The sequence below is a fragment of the Camponotus floridanus genome, unplaced genomic scaffold (assembly GCF_003227725.1).
Source record: "Camponotus floridanus strain SB8 unplaced genomic scaffold, Cflo_v7.5 scaffold2, whole genome shotgun sequence".
Classification (NCBI taxonomy): domain Eukaryota; kingdom Metazoa; phylum Arthropoda; class Insecta; order Hymenoptera; family Formicidae; genus Camponotus; species Camponotus floridanus.
The window spans coordinates 2,740,459-2,765,370 of NW_020229325.1; the positions used below are offsets into that span (position 1 = coordinate 2,740,459).

The window sequence follows — 24,912 nt, forward strand, 5'->3', positions numbered from 1 at the left end:
TTTTGCTATATATCAGCTGCAGATAGTAGTTTACAGTTGTAATGTGACTTGTATATATTGTTATTTACAGAATCTAAGGACATGGTCCTTTTCTTTTAAATTTTCACCTATTGGACATGGTAAGAATCTCTTGACTGCATTGCTACATCATGCTTTTCCTAGCAGACATCAGCTGTTGTTTGCCTATGATTACAAGTTAGTATCATATAGTAGATATAGAATATACAATTGCATTAAAATTGTAATAAAAAATTCCCTAGAGGAAAAAATTTTTCAACAATTTGTATATTTCTATAAAAAATTAAAATTTTCAACAACAAATCACAACTTCCTACAAATTTGTGAAAATTGTAGACATTCATTTGGTAAGTTACAATGTTTAAAAAATATTTATAATTTTTATAAGTTTACAACTTTTCACATTTTTATAAGTGATAAAAATAAGTACGTTGCAAAAGTTGTAGATTATAATAAAACTAAGTAATGTTGTTGTAGAAAAACAAAATTGTGTAAATTTATGAAAAACTACATAGCCTAAATCATAATTTAATAGAAAAATTATGTAAAAACAATCTAAAAAGTTGTTACATCATAAAAAATTATAGTTTTTGCATAATTTTCCTGTGGAAAGTTACAAAATTATTTTCACCAGAATTTGCAAGAAATTTCATATAATATATTTAGCTTGAAATATCATTTCATATAATATATTTAGCTTGAAATATCAATTTTTCTTTCTCTTTTATTACAGAGAGGCTTATTACAGTAGTCTTGACAAGAATGTTCAATTATTTCGAGATATTTTGGATTGGCAAAATGAATTAAACAGAATACTATGTAGCGATGAAATAAGAAAAGGTTGGAGATTATCCATGGTTAATGCCAAATTTCAACTTTGTCCTAGGTAGCTTGTTTATTTTGTATTAGATATATTTGTATAATTACATTTATAACATTTAAAGCAATTTTTAATTTTTAAAATTTAATATTTAAAATTTTTATTATATATTATTTATTTGCAGTTTATCACAATACATAGTTGTGCCTGCATCTGTAACTGATAGCCAGTTAACAGATGCAGCTCGACATTTTCAAGATAATAGACCACCAGTATGGTCTTGGACAAGCTCTCATGGTGCAGCATTAGTAAAAATGTCTGAATTGTTGCCAACAATAACAGAGAGAATACAAGAAAATATTATGTTTGAAAATGTTCGTAAGAGTCATCCTCAAAAAATACCGCCAGTTGTTATTGAATTGAATAAAGAAATTAATGTAAAGTTAATAGCAGCAAGTTTTAGTAAATTTATTAACTTATGTTCACCAGGTAAGATATCAATTGCATTGTGTGATTTTTTCGAAGTTTTGAAATATATTTTAACAATTTATATATATATATAAAGTAATAATATATATAATTTTAATAAAATATAAGTAATATATAATAATATATAAATATATACACGCACACACACACACACATATGGTGCATATACATATGTATATATCTGAATATATTTCAGAAAATATCAGACAATTCTGGATTCAAGATAATAATTTTTATTCATTGTTGGAGAATACAAAATGGCTTAAATATATATCATATTGTTTAGAAAAGGCAGTAGAAGTCTGTGAACATCTTAATTTAGGAATTTCTGTCATCCTACAAGGTAGAATTTTAAAATAATGAGTATTATAAACAACTTCTATTATTAATAATGGTAATGAATTTGGATTTTATTAATAATGGAATGAATATTGTAATAAATGTAATAGAATAATATAAATCTCTTTTTAGAAGGTGCTGGTAGAGATTTATGCTGTATTATATCAAGTTTAGCACAACTATTACTAGATCCTCACTTTCGTACTATAACCGGCTTTCAGTCATTATTACAAAAAGAGTGGATTGCTGGAGGCCATCCATTTTGTGATAGATTAGGACATATTGTAAAATCTAATTCAGGAAAAGTACTCATCATTTATTTTTTATAGACTCTTAAAATGATTAAAGCAATATATTTATTATTATTTATATGTTAACAAATTATTTTTTTGTACAGTCTCCATTGTTTCTTTTATATCTCGATTGCGTTTGGCAATCATATCAGCAATATCCAACAGAATTTGAATTTACGGAAACATATTTGACCACATTATGGGATGCAGCACATATTTCTATTTTTGACACCTTTATTTTCAACTGTGAAAGAGATCGAACAGTGGCAGCTATGGTAATAAATATTGTTTATTTATTTAGATCTTATTCATTGCCAAAAATATTCTATTTATCACACAACTTTATTATGATCTTACTTTTTCAGGATCCTAATACACCTCTTGTACTTCGTAGCGTTTGGGATTGGCGGGAGCAATTCAATGATCAGGATATATTGTTATTTTATAATCCTTTATTTATTTCTCATGATATTAAGAAAATAGAGAATAGGACAATTATAAAACCTTTATATACTATTTCTAGTTTAGAACTTTGGACACAATGCTATTTTCGTTGGATACCAGCACTTGAGATTCATAATGGTGGGCAAACGTATATCGAACTTTATGTTAGATTACTACAAAATAACATCAATCAACTTGAAATAAATATAAACGATAATCGCGATTCACCCATAGATACTGATAAGATTGGTATCTATTCTCTTTATACAAATATTGATAGTTTTTATCCCTTTAGTAATAAAAGATCAAGGAATACTATTAGTGCCCCAATTATGAATAACTCAATCTTTTTAACAGAGAGCTTATTAGACGCACAATCGTTAATAACTACAACCGACTGATAAAATGCTATTTTAATATAGTTCAGAATGTACCTGATTACATTCCCTTTGCTTTTAATTGGAAAGTGCAAACCAATTTTTCAGATAATTTTGTCTTAGTGTGACAAAAATAAAAATATAATAAATATTTTAAAGATTATTAGTGTTCTTATCAATTTTTTTTAAAATTTTATTTTTAAAATATTGGAATATCCATAAATAAAGAGAAGGGCTGTGTTTTAGGTACATTATAGATATTTAAATTATCAAAAGTTTTTTGAAACACTAAATATAAATTTCTATCATGAGATAGAAATCTTATGAAGTGTTGGAAAATATGGAAATTTGTCCCATCATTAAAAGCAACTTAAATATTTTCATGCTAAGCGTAATAGAAATATTTATTTACGACAAGTTTTATGTATTTTCAAAACCCTCATCACATGTTATGGCAGCCTATTGAATGATTTTAAGAAATAATTAAAGTGGAATATAATATTTGTATATTATATTTGAATATGCGAGAATGAGAAAGATAATTTTTTTCATAATTTTTAAGATATTTACAAACTGATTTATCTTATAACTTATAAATTAATAATTTCTTATCTTATAACTTATAAATTAATAATTATTAAAAATGTATAATTAGGTGCAAAATTATCGAGACTACTTAATAAGTAATATTTTAAAGAAAAGCGCGGAGAAAAAAAAAGTGAAAAAAATATATTTTTTTTTCTCTAAAATAACATATTATAAGAGAGGAATATACAATAAATACAAACATAACAATAAACATGTTTATAGATTTTTCACAAAAAGCAGAACATATCTTTTCTATTTAGCCGTTTACAAGTATTTGGAATCTGCAAATAATAGGTGTATATTTTTTCTTTTTTTATTATTACTAAGTTGATACTAAAGCAATTGTAATATATTTTCTTTTCCACCTCCAATGTTTTAAACTATTCAAAAATTCAAGCACGAATTCGCATTTTTTTCGATTTCTCTACTTTTTCTTCTTTATATATTAACTGTGAAAATGACTGATTTAGAAATGAAATGAGGATGTATTTTATCTGAAGAAGAGAAGAAAATGTATTCTAGAGAATGAAGAAGCGTTATAAATTTTTCACTGAGAATATCGAGGAGGAAAAATGAAGTTTTAAAAAATTTTTGAATTTTGAGAGAATAACCAAGTCTACATAATTTTCGAGATTGGTCTTATTATTAGATGCGTTCATGAAAAAGTGCGATTTAATAAAAAATGTTTATATAAATTAGAGAAAATCAACCGAAAAGAATAGAAGCATTTTTTGTTTCGTTGGAAGAGATAATTTTAATGCGAGGGAAATGAGATCAAAGCCTAATTAATTTATAGAATAGACTGATGGAAAAAAATTGTGACACAGCATAACACTTTATGAATAATTTCATTCTTGTTGTTTGTCAAATGTAAAGAAAGATGGAATTCTTCATAGTATTACACCATGTCAACTGTTTCTCTTGCTAAAAAGCATCTATTGAAAGGAATAAAGTTTATTAAACGTCATCACGTCAATTACAACCCAAGCAGGGTTGTCCTTTCCTTTTTGAAGGATAGAATAACTCATTTCAAAATAGGAATAATTGCTAATGAAGAGTGGGTGACCCGTTACATTCATTCTCTTTTCGCACTTCGCGCCAAACAACCTACCACAATCGCACTATCATCTTCGAGACCATGGCAGCGACCATGGAAACGAAAACGCGCCTTTAGACTACACATTGAAAATTGAAAATTAAAGATTGAAATTTGACTAATCAGAATAAAAGGATCTAAAAGTTCTTGTTTCTGATTGGTCAAATGTCAACCTTTAATTAGCTTCGTAGTATCATCACGCGAGGTCTCCAAGATCGATGTGTGAACTAAAAAGAATAAAAAGAAAAACAAAGGAGACTCGGGAATTCCCGCAAAATTCTTATCGTTATTAATATTCGTCTTCAGAAACGATAAGGATTATAATTAATATATCGATAGAAACGTAGCACTACGTTCCTTGAAAAACGAAAATCCATTAAAGAATAAAGAATATATATCAAAGTAAAAGGTTCGTATTATTTTTTATATATTGCAATATTGCTACTGTTTAATGAGATTGTATCATAATAGATCATAAATATTAAATTTATTTCCTCTGTATTTCTGGTTTTGAAGTGAATAAGATATATTTTATTTTCTTTCAACTTGAAATAGGACAAAACAAAGTAAAAACAAAGTATAATATTTGCAATTAAAACCGACAAATTGTTTTAATCAGTATTGTTTATCAAGAAGTAATTTTTATACTTTTAATATAGGAATTCTTTGAGTATTTTATGAACAGATAAATTTTTATAATAGATTGATTTTATCAAGAAGATGGCATCTCATGAACAAGAAGAAATGAGTACAAAAGTAAAACTGTCAAAATTACACTGTCCATTTACTTGGGAAATACAAAACAGTGTAGTAAAACACAGTATAATGTATATTGATAACAATAATATAGAGTGTGAAAATGATGCAACTGATAATGATGCATCTTGTCCTTTAGAATTATTGATGAAATCTTTGTTTAAATGTTATAAAGCTGTATCAAGTGCAGATAATGATAAAGCAAAAAAAATTATTACAGAAGCTGAAACTGTTTTAATGCAGATTCAACAAGGGTATGATATATGATGTTTATTAACATTTTAAAATTGCTTGATTATTTTATCATTATTACATTAAGAATTATTGTAGACAAGAATCACGTCGAACACTAAGAGGAATTGAACATGTTTTCTATGCAACTAAATGTTTTGTCTTGTATGATTCTGAAGAAAATGATCAATTAGAAGAGATATTAGAAAATATTATTAATACAGACGATTTTACTAATGAAGAATTAGGTGCTTTATATGGATGTGAAAGCATTATATGGTCATGCTTAAATGACTTTGGTATGAATAAAGCAATTGATATGGCTAAGAAAGCAATAGAAAAAGATCAAGACTGTGCATTGTGGCACTTTATTCTTGGAAAGAATCTCAGGCGTCAAAGACGTTCAATAAATATTTCATCTGAAGTATCAGATGCAGAAAAGAATCATTTTGAAATAGCATATGCTATTTCTAAAAATGAAGTATTTGGAATTTATTATTTACAAATGCGTATGGAGACTTTTTATAAATTTGTCAAAGATAGAAATTATGCAATAAAAAAGGCTACTAATGAAAAACAAGTACTAGACATAGCTAAGAAAATGGTTAAATCTAAACCAACGAATTGTAAAGTTCTGCTAAAACTAGCTCTTATGTTTCTACGCACACGTACCTCAGATGAAACATTGTTAGCAAAAGAATGTTTAGATTCTATAAAGGAAATTGCACCAAATAACTCGACATATCTACACTATACTGGAATGTTATACGAAAAATGCGGGGATTATAGGGTCAGTATAATAATTAAATGAGGATAAGTCAGTTTAATAACAATAAAATGATATTATAATATTATTGCTAAAAAAATTGATAAAAGATAATACTAAATTTAGAGAAATAGGTATATATTAGTATGAATATATATCCATATATTTCTTTAGAATGCTAAAATGAATTCTACATAAGATTTGATTTAATTGTTATTGAAATAAAAATTCTTGTATAATATATACCTATATTATATAACTTATATTTGCTTCTGTTAATATCCTTTATTATTAAAATTTTTTAAACATTTCAGAAATTTTATTTATTAATTTTATTTATTAATATTCCATTAGTTTAGCGATTTCTAATACTAAATGGTTTTTCTTTGCAAACAAATATTTTTAATATGTGTATATATATGTGTGTGTGTGTGTGTGGGTGTGTGTAATTTAATGTATATATATATATATATATATATATATATATATATATATATATATATATATATGATGTATTTTTAGGAAGCGATAAAATATTTTAAAAAGGCTGCTGACTGTAATAATTTTGTAGCAGAAATTGCTTATGTACAATATGGTTGGGAAACAGGAGAGCTAGAGCCATTGCCACATTTATTACGAATGATCAAAAAATATGATCATCTAATCAAAGAGCGACGAATTTCCATGTTGTTAGCAATTGCAATTACTTATTATTCTCTCCATGAAGACATAACAAATGCAGCAGAATATTTTTTAAAAGCTCTTATGATAGATCCAACAAATAAAAAGTTCAAGGTTTGTATTTAAATATACAGTATAATTTTACATGTGTGTATAGAATATTAAAAAAAAAGTTCAAGATTTATAGAATAAATTTTACAAAGTCAAGTAAAAAAATGCATCAAAAACGTGAATCAAAAAATCTGTTTTGAAAGTAAATTTTCGGTTTTGATAAAATAATTTGCTTGTTTACATACTTATTGTATGTAATATATAAATAAAAAATTATTTTACAGATTCTCATTTTGAAATTCTCGTTCTATTACAAAAAGTGTAAAGTATTTTAAATATATCTTTTGTTCTTTACACCACAGATTGTGGACTCTTTCACTTGTATCAAAGCAAAATAATATTATTTTTTCTTCTAAAATATTTGTGAACAAAAAAAAGAACTTCTTTGTTTTGACATTAATATTATAAATAATAAAAACAAATGTCATATCATTTTTGTGTTATTAAAATTGACAAGTAAAAAATCATTTCTATTTATATCTTATAAAATCCTGAATTTTTTTAGAATTTTAAATATACATACATACATACACATATATATGAATTTATACTAAACACACATGTGCCTTAATAATATAGAAATAATCATGCAATTATAGATCATATGAAATATTTTTATATATAACTGTTTTTGTTTTAGATATATTATCGATTTCTTGATTTTAATACTCAAAGTATTTTATTATTTTTAAACACTGAATTTTGTCCTCTTCTCGAGAGTAAAAATTTACAAGAGACGAGTCAAAAAATAAAAGATCTTTTGAATTTAAGGGAGGTAACTGCTGAAGACATAACATATTTATCAGAAGAATTTAGAAATCTTTGTAAGAATAATTGACCATAGCAACTCGAGCATAAAGATTATTTGCAATCTTTATTTGAAAATTGTCATTTATAAAACATTGTATTATCACTATTTTAATTCAGTATCTTATAATTTACTAGTAATACACATTTGAATTTTATTTTCAAGTAAACTATATTATATGTTAAATATATAGTAATAAATATTTTAAGAAATTGATTAAGTATAAGTAATATACATATTCATATAAATAATGAGTGTGTTAAATGTTTTAAAATTATAATATTAAATGTAATATAGCTATAAGTAACATGTATTTAAATAATATGTATATTAATTGTGATCGTCATGTATCTAAATTTGTTTTATTGACAAAGATAATAAATTTTACGAATTTAAATTTATATATAGTTTTCCTCGACTTTAAAAAAAAGAGTTGATTAACGCGCGCAATTTCCACCAATGAATGTTAAGAATCTACTTCAGTGCGTTGAAAACTTGCGTCGTGCACACGAAATTCCAAAATTTTTTCGGAGCACGATGAATGCTACCGGTGTAGGGGTGAAGATATACGATGAGGGAGTATGTATCTATGAACACGAGGTTATCCAATCTAATGAAAATGACCTGAGAACGTTGCTGCAGCATCTACGAGACGTGCAATCGAAAGTCAATGTTTTTTTAACCACACTGATTCAGCAGCAAGACACGATTAGCGGAGAACAAAGTAATTCGATTACAGACACGAATAAAGATATCGAATTAATCTTTTTTTTTTCCTTCGCCTTCATGTAATCCATAATTCGCTCGTTTTGCGTAGAGACGACGAGTCGATCAATTTCCTCGGATATCGCACGGGACTCCATCGTGGAGGAAGAAGAGGTTAATCCCAAAAAATGCAAGTTGTCGATGTAGTAGTTGTTGATTTTCTGTATACTCTGTGTGTTAATAAATATTACTTTTCGATGTTTTATAACGAGGAGTTCGAACGCCACTATCCGTATCTCCGTATTTCCACTTGTTTCGTTCCAGAGCGCGGCATTTTTACAGGATCACCGTCGTGTTCGACGATAAAATGGCTAAAACCCTGATAACTTCTTAGCGAGAACGATACATTGTCAAGCGAAACGACGACGACGGTGCACGCCGACGAGTTTGCCCAGGCCGAGACACAATTTGGTAATTTGTCATTTTCCGCAAATGTTACGTCGATCGTCTGGACAAGCTATTTGTTTCTCGACTTTCGTTGCGTTTATACGTCAAGTAACATCCCTAACCTGGCAAAATTTTCATTTCCTTTTTTTCTTTATTTACTTATTTATGGAAATTGTATACTTACTCGGCTCTTTTTCAGTAAATCGTCTGCTTTATTTAATTACAGAGATCTATTTATAGTGTTAAATGTGTAATAAAAAATATATATATTTTTTAAATAAATATATACATATTTATAAATGTATGTTATATTTTTATCTCACAAAATATATAAAAATATAACAATAACATTTATATTTTCCCGAAAACTGCTAAAAGCATTTATAAATTTCTTGTTTTTATCTACATCTTAAATTAATATAAAATACAATTATATAAAGTCTATATATTCTTTCCTTGTTAAAATTTCCAGCTGACTATTAATGTCTATGTATTTTTTTTTAAGCACGCAACATGTCTACCATGTTATCAAATGAAGCTCAACTACGTTACATGATAGAATGGTTCCAAGAATGGTCTGAAATGCAACGGAATGATTTTCTGGGAATATTGCTGGAAAACTGTGGCCCTCCAGGGCTTGTAAATGGATTAGTTTCTGGAATGGAAAAACTGGATTGTGAAGGGTCTGATAGACCTCCAAGCTTGTTCCAGTGTCGTGTCAAGCTTTTTAAAGAGTGGAGTAGCAATTGGTCTCAAAATGAGAAGGATTCCTTATTGGCAGCTATTAAGAATATAGATAGTAAGTTTGCTGAAAAATATGAAGAAAGGTTATCAGCATTAATGGAAGATAAACAATAATAATGCATATATATGCATTAAGCACTATCTTTTACAATTTAGATTTTATCTACACATTTTTTTAAATTAATAAGAGTTTGTAAAAAACTCTTTTTATATTTATATATTTATTTTTTTTTAAGGAAAAGATATATGTTATACTATCTTATCATTTTATGTTAATAGAAATTTTAGTACAACTGTATACTTTGCATAATTATTGATATATAGAAGTGACATAAATAAAATTCTGATATTATTCATACACATCAACTTCATTAACTTAATTTTCCACTGTTTTATATTCATTTCTTATATGTGTCAAAAATTAATTTGTCACTTCTACAATAACAAAATCTGATCATTGACATAAAAAATATTTAAAACTCAATATTGAAAATAATGGAATTTTGACTGCAACTAATATATTAAATTAAGAGAAATTTATGAAATACGTAAGATAATTGTACAAATATATTTGGTAAATTTTACTCTTCTTAAATAAGTAAGATAAAGAATGACTATTAGGAATTGAACACTATTAAAAATCTGCAAAAATATTTATGTAATAATTGCACAGAGTAAAATCTTGTGTCAAAAATAAATATTTCTGTACATCTTTAATGCACTCAGTTCCTAATAGCCATTCTTATTTATTTACTTTTCTTATTTTAGAGTGAGAAATACGTATATTGCACATTGTACATTCCTCTATTTGCATTTTATATACATTTTGTATTTTATATACACTGTATTTAAATATCATTGTATAATCAAACTTCATCTATATTATTATTTTATTTGTTCCATTTAAATTTTTTATCCAAAAATAACATCCAACTAAATAAAAATATTAAGGATTTTAGATTTAATATGTAATTAATTTTTAAGGACGTAATGAATATTGTGTATAAATCTTAATGATTATATTATCATAATATAATAGTAATTATATAATGATATTAATATATAATGATATATAGTGATATACAGTAATTATATAGTGATATATATGTCATAATTATATAATGTATTTCAACAATGTTTAATGATAATAAAACGTGTAATTCTCCAATGGAATATTTGCTATATTTAGACTCATTTTAAATGTAAATTACATGTTCCTCAGAAGAGAAAATTTAATAATAAACTTCAATTTTTAAAATACTAAGAAAGACAATTTCTATAATCTTTCTCTTTTTCTTTTAGAATTATAAAAAATACATATTTGCATTCTTTAAATGTAGAAAATATGATACACAATACATACAAGAATATTATCATAGGAACAAAAAATCGTTTTAATTTATAGAATAAATATTTTTCTCTCAGACTTCTAATTTCTTATTTATGTTCTGAATTATGACGTCAGAAGTAAAAAAAAGATATATTCTATCTTGTAAAATACATTTAAATTTAAATTGGTTGTTATAAATTTCAAAGTTACGTTTACATGAATTATTAATTATCATCTGCATGATGTTTACATAATTTTTTTTCAGATAAATATAGGTACTGTATAAACTATTATAAATTGTCAGAATGCAAAAAAGTTATGTAGTTAAGTGTTATATTGTAAAATAGTATTAATATATAATATAAACATATATGTGTCATTTATATATTTTTTAATCAATATGAAAATCAGTATTGAAAGTTTATTGAACCTTTTGTTAATTTTTCTTAACATCGTAAATTTTAAAAATTATCATGCTTAAACCATACATAACATAAACCAAGATTGGACGTAAAATATAATAGTTTACGTTTACTCGTAAATAACGTAAATTATGGTTAACATGTCAATGCATAATCTATAATAATATATCTGAAATATAGCTTATCAAATATGTTTCATTTATACAGTTTAAAAATGTAACAACATAATTTTAACATTTTACGATAAGAATAAAATATTTGCTAGAAAAATATATGAGTTTAAAAAAAAACTCATTTATTTTGATCTACTTTGCAAGAAAAAAACTCAAATTCCCTTTTTCAAAGTTATAACTCAATATAGTTGTAATAGGGACACAAAAAAGTCTTAAATATTATTTATAAAATATCTTAAAGATAATTTAGCATTATTTCAGTCTTGAAATTATATTATCTCGCGTTCTCAATTCTTTTTCAAAATATAAATCTGCAAACTTATTTCTTTGGTTCTTGTTGTAGCCATTTAAGGCATATTGTTTTAATTGCATTTTGACCAAGTCTATCTGATTCTTTTAAAATTCTTTTTATATCTTGTGTTCTAGAATGTTTAACAGCAAGAAGATATGCAGCCTTTAATTGCTTGCTTTCAATGTATGCATTTATCTAAAAAGAAACATCATTGTAAGATATATATATAAATAATATATTGAAAATATCTTTTATTAACATTTAAAAAATTATAATTAACTCACCCTAAGTTTTACGTCAATTATTAACTTGATTAAAGTATCTATATGATTTTTAAGAACCGGATTCTGTTCACTGTATAAACGATTCGATAGTAATTTCATACAATGTGTCAAAACATGATCAGAAATTACATGTGCATTAGGTGTTCCAGAGCTGCGACAGCATTTGATCAATTGCTCGATCGCGGTTATGTCATTTTTTAGGGTCAATACATGGCCAGCTAAAGAATATATTTTCTGTTGTGGCAGATTATAATCTATAAAAATACAATATGAACAAATGATTAATTTAATTTTAATATATTTTATGTTACATTTTCTATTTATTTAATTTTAATGTAAATCATACAGGATGTGCATAGAAACTATTATATTGCATTCATATTATATTGTTACCTTGTATTATCCTAAAGGCTATACCGAATCCTTCTTCGATATCACGACCACATAATATAGCTAGAACAGCCAAATGGATTTTCTGTTGCTGATTGCCAAACAACGTAGGCAATTCAAATGTTTGAGATTCGTCGCTATCAATGTTCGGGAAGAGGTTTAAAAATTCCGTCGGTGCTCTGTTTTCTCTTTCACAATTTGCTAAAAATTTTGTGATTTCCATCTGTCTGCATATAGTGTTTATATGTCTATCTATTTCCGATGGTTCCATCTCCATTGTTAGAATACTTTGACTGCTATGAGCAAAATTCGTGCCCTTTCTTTTTTTACTTAAGCTTTCGATTTGCAATTCTGATTCTAAATGTTTTTGCGCATCTTGCAAAAAGTGTGCCCTGTTATGCAAATCTAGATAGGAATTTATTTCGCTGGTATAAAAATGAATGCATGTCATGGACGCTCTTATACAGTCTTTCATAAAGAGCTGTATCTGATATAAAATATTCCAATATTGTTTTCTCTCCATGAAATGGCAGACAAATATTAAATACTTTTTCCAAATGAATAGGGTGGAATCTTTTGCCTTCATTGCATCATGAAGTTTATCAGTGTCGCCATTCTTCAAACAATATAAATAAACTCCATTAAGAAATAAATCACATTCTATATCGTTTTCCAAAATATATACCAGGCATTTATCAAATTCTTTATGCTTCAAAAAGAATTGTAAGATGGAACTGTAGCTTCCATATGTCAATAGATAATATAAACTTTCTTGGTAGTAAACTGTTAGATTAACAGGAGTCAGATATTTAGTATTAAATTGATTTTGGGTAAGAGCTTTGAGATTGTTAAGTGTATGAAAAATTTCCTGCGTTACATCGGATGTAGATTGAGACGACTGTTGTATTCGAAATCGATGTACGCTTAAATTATCTAATATTTGTAGAAGTTCCGTCAATAATGGTGGATCCTTTAGAGGCCGGAGGCACTTGGAGTATTCTTTTCTCTTCCAATAATCATCACCCTCTTTTTTTTTCTCATCCAAAATTTTATTGTTCTTCACCACAGTTGTGTTGCTTTCCGTTGATTCTCTTCTGTGTTTTTCGAATTCTTTGGAATAAGATAGCACGACCCAATCGTCAAAATCCTCGTATACGATTTTGTCGAGGCAATGATGAAATTTCTCTCTCGCCTGATCTAAATAACCTATCTTCAAACAAGCTTTACCCCACGCGGCCCATACCCCCTGTGTGTCTAGTCCCGCTTTTGTACTAACATCCAATGCTAATGTCCATTGTTCCTTTTCAGTGAGAAGATCACGTAATTTTCTCAACGTGTGCTCGTCTAGATCATCCGTAGGTATCAGAGCCAAACAATCGGATTGGATTAGAGTTGTGATAAGGTCCACTTGCGAAAGAAATCGATCGCAGTGTGTAAGACCAGTATTAAAACCAAGTTTCGCACACTTCACTTTAGCTGCGACCAATAGAGAACGTATCATTTTAATAATCACTGCATGATCAACTTCAGGATTTATTCTGCCGCTAACGGGTAGGAGCAATTGCTTCATTTCATCGCAACGATCTAGTAAGAAGCTGTATATACAGTAAAAATTAATAAATCTTTTTACTTTTCCTTTTTTTATAAATTAAAATCAATATTATAAATATTGCTATAAGTTAAATTATCTTATTTCTGTTATACTTCTTTTATTAAGTAGAATTTCTCTATATTATATAATACTGTATTAAGAAAAACTTGGAAAATTTAAATTTACCTGGTATACATCTTGTGATCAGAATGCAAGTTAAGGATAGCGAGACACAATGAAATATTTGGCGCATACTCGAACGAGAACTCCTCCCTTATAGTGCGATTGTGCCTCTCATCTTTCGTCAATCGCCAACAATCAAACATTTCACTGTTAGATGTCGACGAGACACTTTGCGTCGCATGCATCTGCAATACTGTTTGACGTTTGCAATCATCGCATATACGTACGAATACGGAACTGGGGTAACCAGCAACTTGCATGCGATGTTGAGAACACATGGCGCAAACAACACGACCGCACCGCCGACAATGGTGTCGTCTGTTGAACATGGAAAATATTACAGCTTTGCAGCAACTGCATTCTCTTGCCTATTAAAAAAAACAAACACTTTATTTTATAAATATAATAATTGAAAGATATAGGATTTAGATAATCTTAAGAAATTTGATACACATGTAAACTGATTAAAAGAACATTCATCTTTTGTATTGAATGTTTTTGAAAATTACCTTATCATTAGGTACCCATTCCTCTTTCGTGGGCACATTAACAGGCATAATAAATTCATTATTTTCAGCTTCTACATTAGATTGTGGAATATTCTTGGTTTTACTTTCGATGCCATCACGTTGAACGGATACACGAAGATCTAACGATTTTCTGGCATAGAATCTTATAATTTTATCGAAATTACCCATATCTATGTCAACATGCTGTAAATTTCCATGTAACATGTTTAGAATCTTTTGAATACTTTCAATTTTGCAATTCATTAATAATTGTTCCAGTATTAATAATGGTTCCTTTATCAGATGAATATATAGTGTTCTGTCTTTATTTTCCAACATTTTCAAAATTTCCAGACTGATTAAAATTTGTTTATATTTGGATTGATCTGTTACTTTGGAATATTCCAGTAAATAGTTAGTGACAAATTGCAACGCGCTAATGGATTCTAATCTTTTGAGAATTCCTTTGCATATCTTTACCGATTGGCTCAACGGTAATGTCTGAAGAAACTAAAATATCGAAGTATTAGCATTCATTATTGAAACATTGATAAAAATTTTTTCAGAAATGTCTATATAGATAGTTTTTGTAAGTCAAATTCTAGCATACCTTTAAAGCTTGCTGAAAGTCTTGTTGCTTGTTTTTTAAAAGACCTATCAAAAAATCTTGAATCATAGGAGATTGTATCTTTAAGGAGAACGCTTGACATTCTAGCCACTCCAAGCACAATTCGAATTGATCTGTATAAATCAAAGATTTGATAATCTCAAATGAATTAATTTTTTCTGTACAGTACATGATATCGTACCATGTACTGTTGGACTTGCTTGCACAATATGGAATCATTTTATGAAAAATTGCTATTTTGTGCAAGATGTTGTTTATTCGACGCTTACAATATGCCGGTAATTTGTAATTGTGCTCATGTTGTAATGCATGATATAACGCATGCTCACATACATTTATGGACCATTTGTTGACATTATGCAATGTTGTCTGCACTAATATATGTATATCTTTGATTTGATATAAATATTGCAACATATTCATGACAGATAAAACATCCGAATTGGAGAGTATATGACTTAGAATTAAATCCTTGAAGCGTTGCAATTCCGTATCATGTTTTATGACGCTGTCAGCTAAAGCATTTAAAATCTCTAAAGAATTTTGCATATTATGATCTCTTTTATGATCAAAATAACGCCACAATTTATGCACGGATATGCTGTCGTGAATAGCGGTGAGAGTTTGATTATTGTCAAATAATAATTTTAATTTATCAATCCACGAAGAATTTAAAAGATTCTCGAGACACACAGTGCATTTTATATTGTCATAATTGTTCTCCAAAATAGTCGAATTTTCATTATGCATCCTCTGTACAAGATAAGAGAGTAGCCAACAATGGCGTTCCAGGTATTGCAGTAAGCTAGGTCTTAGCATCCGAATTTGCCAAAGTGATGGTTCCATGGTATTTGTAGTTCTGATCCTAGATATATCATGTTCAGAATATTTTAATACTACTTCATATGTATAATCGCATGCGATGTAATCTATATTTTTGTTTAATATTTTAAATCCATCTGTCGGCAAGAGATTCTTAATATTGATATCAATATTTGCGTAGTGATGATATTGTTGGGTAATATCAATAAAGCTGATTTTCCGTTTCATTGTCGGATTATTCGTCAAATCATTATCATCAAATAACACAGCTGACGAGTAATATGAAACATAATCACGCATCGCATCGTTCAAGTTTGTATCTAACTTCTCAGCCTCGTACACCTACAACGTCGAACATATTGATCATGTTCATCCGTACTTATCCGTAATAATTAATCGAGCGTAGCTTACACGAATTTCAGGTGTGCCATAAAGCTCGTTAGCCATAGCGAAGATAACTCTCGGATTCTGTACAAGATCCAAATCCTGCCATGCTAATTCATTGAGTTCCTCGACTGACATTAAGAACTTCAAATCATTTGCATGGTAGCCCAATAGTTTTGATCTGAGAGTGGCGAGTGTTACCAGACCTAGATCACCAATCATATAGCCGATTGACATCAAAGACACTGTACGCCTTAAGCTGTCAAAAGGCGGATCGTTAGACCACACATCCAGATTTGCATGAAGGAACATAACATTCCAAACATTCAAGAAAAACGTCAGCGTCTCATTTCCTACAGACAATTCACTAAGATCGAGATTGGCGAGACTTGACGTTTTATTTAACACTGCTCGCACGGCCATATGATTAGAAATATTTCTTAAGCACGAATTGTCCAGACGAGATCGTTCCGAACTTACATCATAGAGAACCTGCAGAAGTTCTGTCAATATTTCTGAAATGCATTGGTTTGGCTCCATGACATTTTTTACATTCTGTAAAGATGAGCTGATATTGATACTATATTAAATGATACTATATTATTATATATTGGTAGTTAATACAAAAAATTACATATACAAGATGTTTTAAAGTTAAACGATCAAATTTGTTATTCATATTTGATATCTTCGTTATATTATAATATTTAAATTTTAAAGCGTTTGTGGACCTATATACATTTTTTTATTCCAACTCTTATAACATACTGACCAAGTTTGATTGTTTAACTTTGACATAATTTATATATATTTAATCAATTTGCATACCGAAACCTCTCGTTTCTGATTTAATATAATGCATCCGGAATCTCTAACATTATTGTAATAATTTTTTTTATTACAATACGAAATTTTCGGACATGCATTTATAAGAATACTGTATATTAAATTCACTTGCAAATTAGAAGCAATTGTTTCAAGCTTGTCCGGTTCTATCTTCAAGTCGAATATCTGATATCCAAAATAACAATACAATGGTGTCTTTAATAAATCAAACACTGTCACTATGTTAGCATCATCTAAAAACATAATAAATAAATATACAAAAATAGATTAATATAATACACAAGACAATAATCTGAATATATTTTTATAATTAGTTTAATAGATATAAATTAATTTAAAATAAACGAGAACAAGAACACAAACTTACCGATGTTTGGAATAATAGTGCATACAAGCTGCAGATAAGAATAGATATTTTGAAAATATTTTTTATCATTGTTAAAAATATCAGATATCTTTCTTATCGTTTTTAATCCTAAAACATAATTATTATTGTCACGATATTGCGTCGCAACACTCCCAGTTCTTTCAAGATTGCAAAATAAACGATAATTATTCCCAAATTCACTCCAAATGTCGTTTCTTTCTTTCCAGTCTTTTATGCACAACGGATTTTTGGCGTCACACAGTATATTTGTCACGGACATATTATTCTTTCTGTCATAAAACAATTGATAAATTTTTAAAAAGAAATTCGCATATTCTATGCCGTCAAACGTTTCGTATGATTTTAAATATTTCATGGCCACGTCGCAAAGATTACTCGAGATCTGATAGGTTTCGCCGATAGTCAAGCTCAAGTCAAGCACGCTAAAAGTTAACATTTTCTTGCTAGTTAAAAGATCCGTATTTAACATTCGTAAATGTAATTCCTGAGATGCTAGAAATGTCTCGAGCTGCTTGATGTGCTTGGAAGACTGTACAGCTTCTTGTGTAATCAATCTTATGTTCTGGAAATATATTTCAATATTATATTATATCTAATACTAAGCCAACAAAAATATATGTATATAGAATCTTACCTCTAATGTAGAAGTTCCTAAATTTTTTTTAGAAAAGTCTATTGTATCTGAAGTATCAATATATTTAGATATATCCTGCTTAAATGTGTAAAAAGCTTCTGAAAATCGAATCTCGCCGTCTACTTGTGTATTTTCTATATGGAATATCTAAGGAACATAACATGTTTGTGAATGATGTTATGAGAAACTTAAAATGTCTTATCAAAAGACAATTGTGTTTCTACTAATAATCAAGATTTGTATCTTTCAAGCACTTTCTCATACAGTTAAATACTGAAGCAAATTTTTTGTATTTTATAATTGATATATTATAATATTTTGATTAAGGTTACATGTATATAATAAAAAATTATTCTATTATAGGTTGATGTACAAGATGCAAAAGTTTTTGACATTGCATTAGATGTTATGAATTATGATGAAGAGAGTGAAAATGAAATGATTCAATCAGCAGATCTTATAGATTTGAAACCTCTCGCAGAAGATGAAAAAAGATACAAATCATTACATTCTCATGTAAAATATTACAATGAACATAATGCTGGAAATGAAAAGAAGTATTCAAATATATTTTTCTATATGCAACCATATGCAGAAGAAATATTTAATTTGCAAGAAGATAAGCCATTTATTGCTGGTTTCAAGCATGAATTAGATAAAGTAAACTGTCTTACTGATTTAAATATATTTCCACAAAATTATTATATATTAGCCTCAAAATCTATGCTTTCAAACTAAAGAATTTCTTTTTCTCTTTTCTCAAGATTGTAAAACAGACGACAATTGCCTATACAACACCAATTAAGACAATTAACAATACAGGTTTTCAAAACAATAAGAGAAGTATACAAAATTTAGAAAGATTACAAAACTACATAACTGTTACAGGTATATTTTTAATGCTTATATTAATCCTAAATCGCTTATATCAATAAATAAAGATAAAATAGATGATAGAATAAATAAATAAATAAATATATATATATATATATATATATATATATATATTTCTTTTTTTTTACTAAATTAATAGATAAAAGTATACAAAATATAAAAAATGTTAGAATAAAACGTGAAGAGATAGTGAACCATTATGAGACGACATTAGATAAAGAAATGGATTTTTTCGAAGTTATGAAACATAGAGATATTGTAACTGAGACAGAAACAACTGAATATTTTGAGAAAACGCAAGAGATGGATATGCAATATGACATGTATGAATATGATCAAAAAATTACAAGTGAAAATATTCTAGATCAATCTTTAATTCTGAAAGAGACATCTACTCTTGCAGATACCGAAAGTCCCGATGAAAAATCGTACGATTATAAACAATTCAAAATGGAATACGAACAACAGCTAGAATACAACATAAAATATGGGAAGATATTTAATTATACTGAGAAGAAAGAATTGGAAGATACTCCAAAAGAAACATTGAAAAGAATAATGAATTTGAAAAAATTCAAGAACTGTACAAAGGAAGATCTAAGTCAGATTGGAATTAAGGCATTAGAATGCCTTTTATATGATTATCAGCGCGTAAAAGATATAACACATGTGAAGAGAATTTTGTCAAGGACATGGCTAGTTCTCAAAATTTGGCTATTAATTTATATTTGTTTAGCAATTCCTTGTTGGTGTCAAAGAGGTAATTTCATCAACTATAGTTTTCTCTTGAAAAAATTATTATGGAGATATAAATAATATACTTCCATCCCTTCAGGATGGTGCTGCTGTTGTTTTCGTTGTAAATTTTGTTTTCCACAAAAAAGAATTGCATTTGCAAAACAATATTATATAATGAATCCACCTGGCACTTTTGTAAAAGATTTAAAAAAGAAAAAAGATATGAAAGAGCCTATTAAATATGAAGCTACTGAATATGAATATAATACATATGAAACATTCGAAACTGCAATAAGAAATTTATAAATACATTAATATTTATTAAATGTTAGAGAGTTATCCATTTTATTAGTTATTCAATATGAATTATTCTCGGAAGCATGAATCTTGCTCTCTTTTTCTCAATCAACTACTCAGATGTTTACTGAATTTAGATTCTTAATTTGTATAAAAAGAAAATATAAAACTATATGATATATATTATTACACAAAGTAATATTACCTCAATTATTTCCCGTGCCTTCTGAAAATCGCTTCTCCATAAACAGTGCAAAACCAAACTTTCTTTAGAGGCTAGCATTAAATTTATAAAGGATGATTCCTTTTTTATTGCTACAAAATCTGCTGTTGCTGTATTAATTTTGGAACGTTTTCTGCGTCTATTGCTGCCCAATAAACCAGACTCTGAACTGCTATCAGATTTAATTTTAGTTTCATCTGAAGTATTGTCATCTTTATAAAAGAATGTGTCTTCCTTAATGTGATGTGGAAAATTTAATTTGTCAGACATTACAGGTTCTAATTTATTTGTAAAACTATCGGATTCGTCTTGTAAAATACCAATATTTACAATAAAATGAGATTTCATATAAAATTTCAATTTCCATTTAGCATCCATTAATGTTGTTGTAAGGATGGATATATTTTCACGAAGCTGTTGTGCCTCTTCCAATCCAAGTGTTTGTAGTCTATCAATTTCTTGTGTTGCAACTAAAGTACTATCCCATAAATAATGCAGCATGTCTCTTATAATATATTTGTTAGCTACAAAGCCTGTCTTCTCATATTCTACACATTTGCCAATATCCGTTCTTTCAAGTGACGTATTGCAATTATCATCTTTGACATTTGTAACATTAAAATTTTCATAACGCAAAAATAATAAAGAAAATATATTCTCTATTATTTGAATTCTCAATGACAGAGGAAACAAAGAAGATAAATATGATGTCATATCAGTGAAGTATTTAGCAATCTGTTTATGTTCTGTACTATAAAACTCACATAACAAAATAGTTTTCAGGGCGCTTATTATGCAACAATATGCTTGAAAAGTTTCAGACTGGCCAGACTTTTCCAATAAATTTTTAATTGTATTGTGATCTTGATCGTGTATATTTGTTGTTATCTTCAAGACAGAAAGCACATTATGTTTTTGCAAAAGAGCAAAAATCTGTTTTACAGATATCATATGTTCAGATATATCAGATTGGAAACTTTGGAATTCCTTGATGTTTAATCTCGTTTTCATAAAATATTTTCTTTTCCAATGTAAAATATATTTCACAATCTCAATGTAATTTTTTAAGACTATATGCAATTCATTTAAATCATAATCATTGTGTAAATCAGAATAACATTTCTCTAAGAAAAACTCGATAGATTCACACATAAAGATACCATTATCACAATTTTCAAGTGAGTTAATTTCTTCTTGCGGACAATCATTTAATACTTTCAATAATAAAATTGAATACAATTTTTTTAGCAAATCACACGAGAGCAATAATTCGACTTCATTATATTTTCTTTCCATAGTTAAAATATAACATATGTCCTGCAACATATAAATTTCTTATAAAATAATACTGTCTTATAAAAAATAAAATTGTTAAATATATATTGTAAATAAATATATTTTACTATTTTAAATATATTTACTATTTAAATATATTTTACTATTTAAATATATTTTACTATTTAATTGTTAATCAATTAAAATAATAAATTAATTAAAGCTTAAAATATATAAAACTTACCAAAATATCATTTAACCAATGCAATTTCCTTGTATTTATTCTTTTAAGTAATTCTTGTTCACATAAAAGTATTTTAAAATTTTTTGTTAATTTAAACATACTTTCACTGATTTTATATGCTATAAATAAAATATTGGCACTTTCAGAATATGCATGTGTTTCATTCCAAAGTAAGAGCCATTCTTTGAATAGTTTATCATCTTTTCTTGAATATAATGCAAGTTCAATATCTTTAACATGATGTGCTTTTGAAAGCGTAGGATAAATTGTCTTTAAAAATTCAATTTCTGCATTTGTATCTATATCCATTTTTGATAGTATACATAGAATAATTTTTAAAAAATTTTCATTAGTGATTGAATCTGTTTCTTGAGAACAAGATTCAATTGTTCTATGACTTAGATACCAATTTTTTTTTACTGGAATGTGTTCTAAGCATGATTTCAGTGTAAAAAAATAAATATCTTGTAAATTGCTAACAATATTGCATGTAGATGGAACTATGGATATTAATTTCTTTATAATCCAACATACAATTTCTGGATTAAAATGTATATTCTCCTTTAGGAATGTGAAAATCTGTTTGGATATAGTGTTTAAAGTTTCTTTTTCATTACAATCTATGTTTATATTCTGAAAAAATATCACAAACTCCTGCAAAATAAAATTCTTCTTTAGAAATAAGAACAACATAAAATAACGGAGGAGATAAATTTTGCTAATAAAAATACCTTTAATGGATAAGCTGATATATTATCACACAGCTCTATGGCATTCTTTATTTGTATACAATCAAATTGTATTTGAATATTACGCTGTATATCACAATTAATATTAGACGATTTGTTATCCATGACTCTCCATAGCAATATATAGGCAATCCATTGGTATTGCTCTTCATTAGCAGAATGTCTATAAATGTGCATCGTCAAATGTAAAAAGAAATAAAAAAATGACATAAAATGTAAGCAATAAAGAATATTTACTCACATCAAGTTTTCAACAACAGTTTTTAATTCTGCCAAATCAATGCAACAACTGTGATAAAATTCTTTCAAGACATTATTGTCATTATTTATTTGAAAAACATTTAAAGATGTATACCATAATCGAGACAAAATGCACTTATCCAATTCTAGTACTCCTGTTTGTTTTGACATTATTTATTTCTTTTAGAAATGTTGTATAATGCATTAAACTTATTTTATTTTCTTATTTGAATAACAATCTTATGAGAGATTCAATAGCATTTTTTATTATATGTTTAAAATACAGAAGAAAGACTATCAAAAATCAATGTATAATCAATGTATATATGCGTAGTTTATTTAGTTTATCACATAAAAAAATTTTTCTTTTATAGATTTCCGTTCATAAAGATAGGACTTTAGGATTTCATAGCAAAGTTCTCTTAGATTTTTAGTTCTCCTCTTTTCCTTTTTACATCTTCATTCTTCCTTATAAATCTTAAATTATCCTTTTAGATTTTGATAGTGCTTTTAACTCGAAAGATATCGTATTTATTAAATTGTATAACTTGTATTTATATTACATTATTCTATCTGTCTTTGTAATAAAATTGTTTACATATATGGTTTTCAAAATATTTAGTTCTTCCTTTTTTTATATAATCACAGTTCCACATACAATTCGATCTATTTGGCTTTACTTCAAGTTCATAATTGGGATAAATGTCGAAAAGTAACCTTTAAAATGATATTGAAAATCTTGTACGACGACCATGCGTAGATAGACGCAGATAAAAGACTGAGAGATGGCAGTCTTCTCTCTGATATATATATATGTATATATATAGTGTTCGAAAAGTAACTATTAAAAAAATATATAAGTATAATAATTAAACAAATAGATAAAGATAATAATTAAATAATTTTTTATTGAATATTTAAAGTAAAAAGAGCTGTATGATTACTTTGAACACCTTAAGATTCTGAATCTGCGCAATGGTACCGGTATGGTTTTCTGCGCAGACGTTCGACGTTTGATGCTGCCATGTAGAGGCACCTTTATACTAAACTGCTATATGGCTAAAATTACAAATTTGAATCTTGTGACAAATGGTTAAAATTACCTTATGAATATTCTGTAATTAGTTAAATTATTCTATATCATTTATTGGCTAATTCTTACGTTTTTATCCTTACGGTTACAGAATTAAAACATTTAAAATAGTGAAAAATGATTCCACTTTATATATATATACACGTGTAGAAGTTTAGTTCAAATTTCTAAAATCAGAGAAAAATTGTGTACTTCCTAAAAAAATGTACTATCTCTTCTTTTAAAATATTTATTTAGGCAGCGAAGTATAATACATGTCATAGGCATATTTCTTATTTTATTTTATATTAGTGTTCTATTTCATATTTTCATCTTTTTCCTATTATTATCAAAATAGATTTATGATACATATATAATTCTTTATCGCACATTTTCAAATATTAGAACTTTCTGTATGTTATCATAAACAGGACATTTAAAATATAAGATATAAATCTTATTTTTTAAATGTTCTCTTAAAAAAATATCAAACATAAATTTAGCGATCGTGCTCGTTATTCTTACAGTTGCAAATCATTAATTGTATAGATTATATTACCGAATTGGACATATATATATTAATAAACGATA

At 27.2% G+C, this 24,912-nt stretch overlaps 5 protein-coding genes across 7 annotated transcripts in view; 4 read left to right on the forward strand and 1 right to left on the reverse strand.

Moving 5' to 3' along the window:
* The window catches only part of LOC105253582 (myotubularin-related protein 10-B), a 30,628-nt gene extending 27,707 nt beyond the window's left edge, over window positions 1-2,921 (forward strand). For 2 of the 3 annotated variants that reach the window (XM_025408091.1, XM_011261693.3), the window contains 7 exons: window positions 71-195; window positions 752-904; window positions 1,023-1,327; window positions 1,524-1,670; window positions 1,799-1,971; window positions 2,064-2,234; window positions 2,325-2,920. In XM_025408091.1, the coding sequence (XP_025263876.1) occupies window positions 71-195; window positions 752-904; window positions 1,023-1,327; window positions 1,524-1,670; window positions 1,799-1,971; window positions 2,064-2,234; window positions 2,325-2,804 (1,554 nt within the window). In that variant the 3' untranslated portion in view covers window positions 2,805-2,920. Of the gene's footprint in view, window positions 1-70; window positions 196-751; window positions 905-1,022; window positions 1,328-1,523; window positions 1,671-1,798; window positions 1,972-2,063; window positions 2,235-2,324 lie in introns of all 3 variants that reach the window. The other variant, XM_025408092.1, reaches the window with a different exon arrangement.
* A 1,426-nt stretch (window positions 2,922-4,347) lies between these two features.
* LOC112637766 lies at window positions 4,348-7,957 on the forward strand. Its single transcript, XM_025408205.1, has 5 exons — window positions 4,348-4,873; window positions 5,167-5,474; window positions 5,551-6,241; window positions 6,740-7,012; window positions 7,650-7,957. Exons 2-5 carry the CDS (start codon window positions 5,185-5,187, stop codon window positions 7,845-7,847), a joined length of 1,452 nt encoding a protein of 483 aa, XP_025263990.1. The 5' UTR covers window positions 4,348-4,873; window positions 5,167-5,184; the 3' UTR covers window positions 7,848-7,957.
* An 889-nt stretch (window positions 7,958-8,846) lies between these two features.
* On the forward strand, window positions 8,847-9,874 carry LOC105253625 (uncharacterized protein C14orf119). The gene is made up of 2 exons (XM_011261766.2): window positions 8,847-8,993; window positions 9,475-9,874. Exon 2 carries the CDS (start codon window positions 9,483-9,485, stop codon window positions 9,825-9,827), a length of 345 nt encoding a protein of 114 aa, XP_011260068.1. The 5' UTR covers window positions 8,847-8,993; window positions 9,475-9,482; the 3' UTR covers window positions 9,828-9,874.
* A 1,966-nt stretch (window positions 9,875-11,840) lies between these two features.
* On the reverse strand, window positions 11,841-24,027 carry LOC105253589. The gene is made up of 14 exons (XM_020028225.2): window positions 23,251-24,027; window positions 22,992-23,172; window positions 22,261-22,914; window positions 20,724-22,058; window positions 18,590-18,736; window positions 17,935-18,517; window positions 17,550-17,800; window positions 16,749-17,276; window positions 15,498-16,679; window positions 14,888-15,397; window positions 14,382-14,746; window positions 12,608-14,199; window positions 12,215-12,468; window positions 11,841-12,125 (listed from the first exon to the last, which is right to left on the reverse strand). Exons 1-14 carry the CDS (start codon window positions 23,418-23,420, stop codon window positions 11,958-11,960), a joined length of 7,920 nt encoding a protein of 2,639 aa, XP_019883784.2. The 5' UTR covers window positions 23,421-24,027; the 3' UTR covers window positions 11,841-11,957.
* Window positions 19,311-20,527, forward strand: LOC112637746. Its single transcript, XM_025408084.1, has 3 exons — window positions 19,311-19,477; window positions 19,623-20,243; window positions 20,319-20,527. The coding sequence occupies exons 2-3, from the start codon at window positions 19,706-19,708 to the stop codon at window positions 20,525-20,527; spliced, it is 747 nt and encodes a 248-aa protein (XP_025263869.1). The 5' UTR covers window positions 19,311-19,477; window positions 19,623-19,705.
* Window positions 24,028-24,912: the final 885 nt, after the last annotated feature.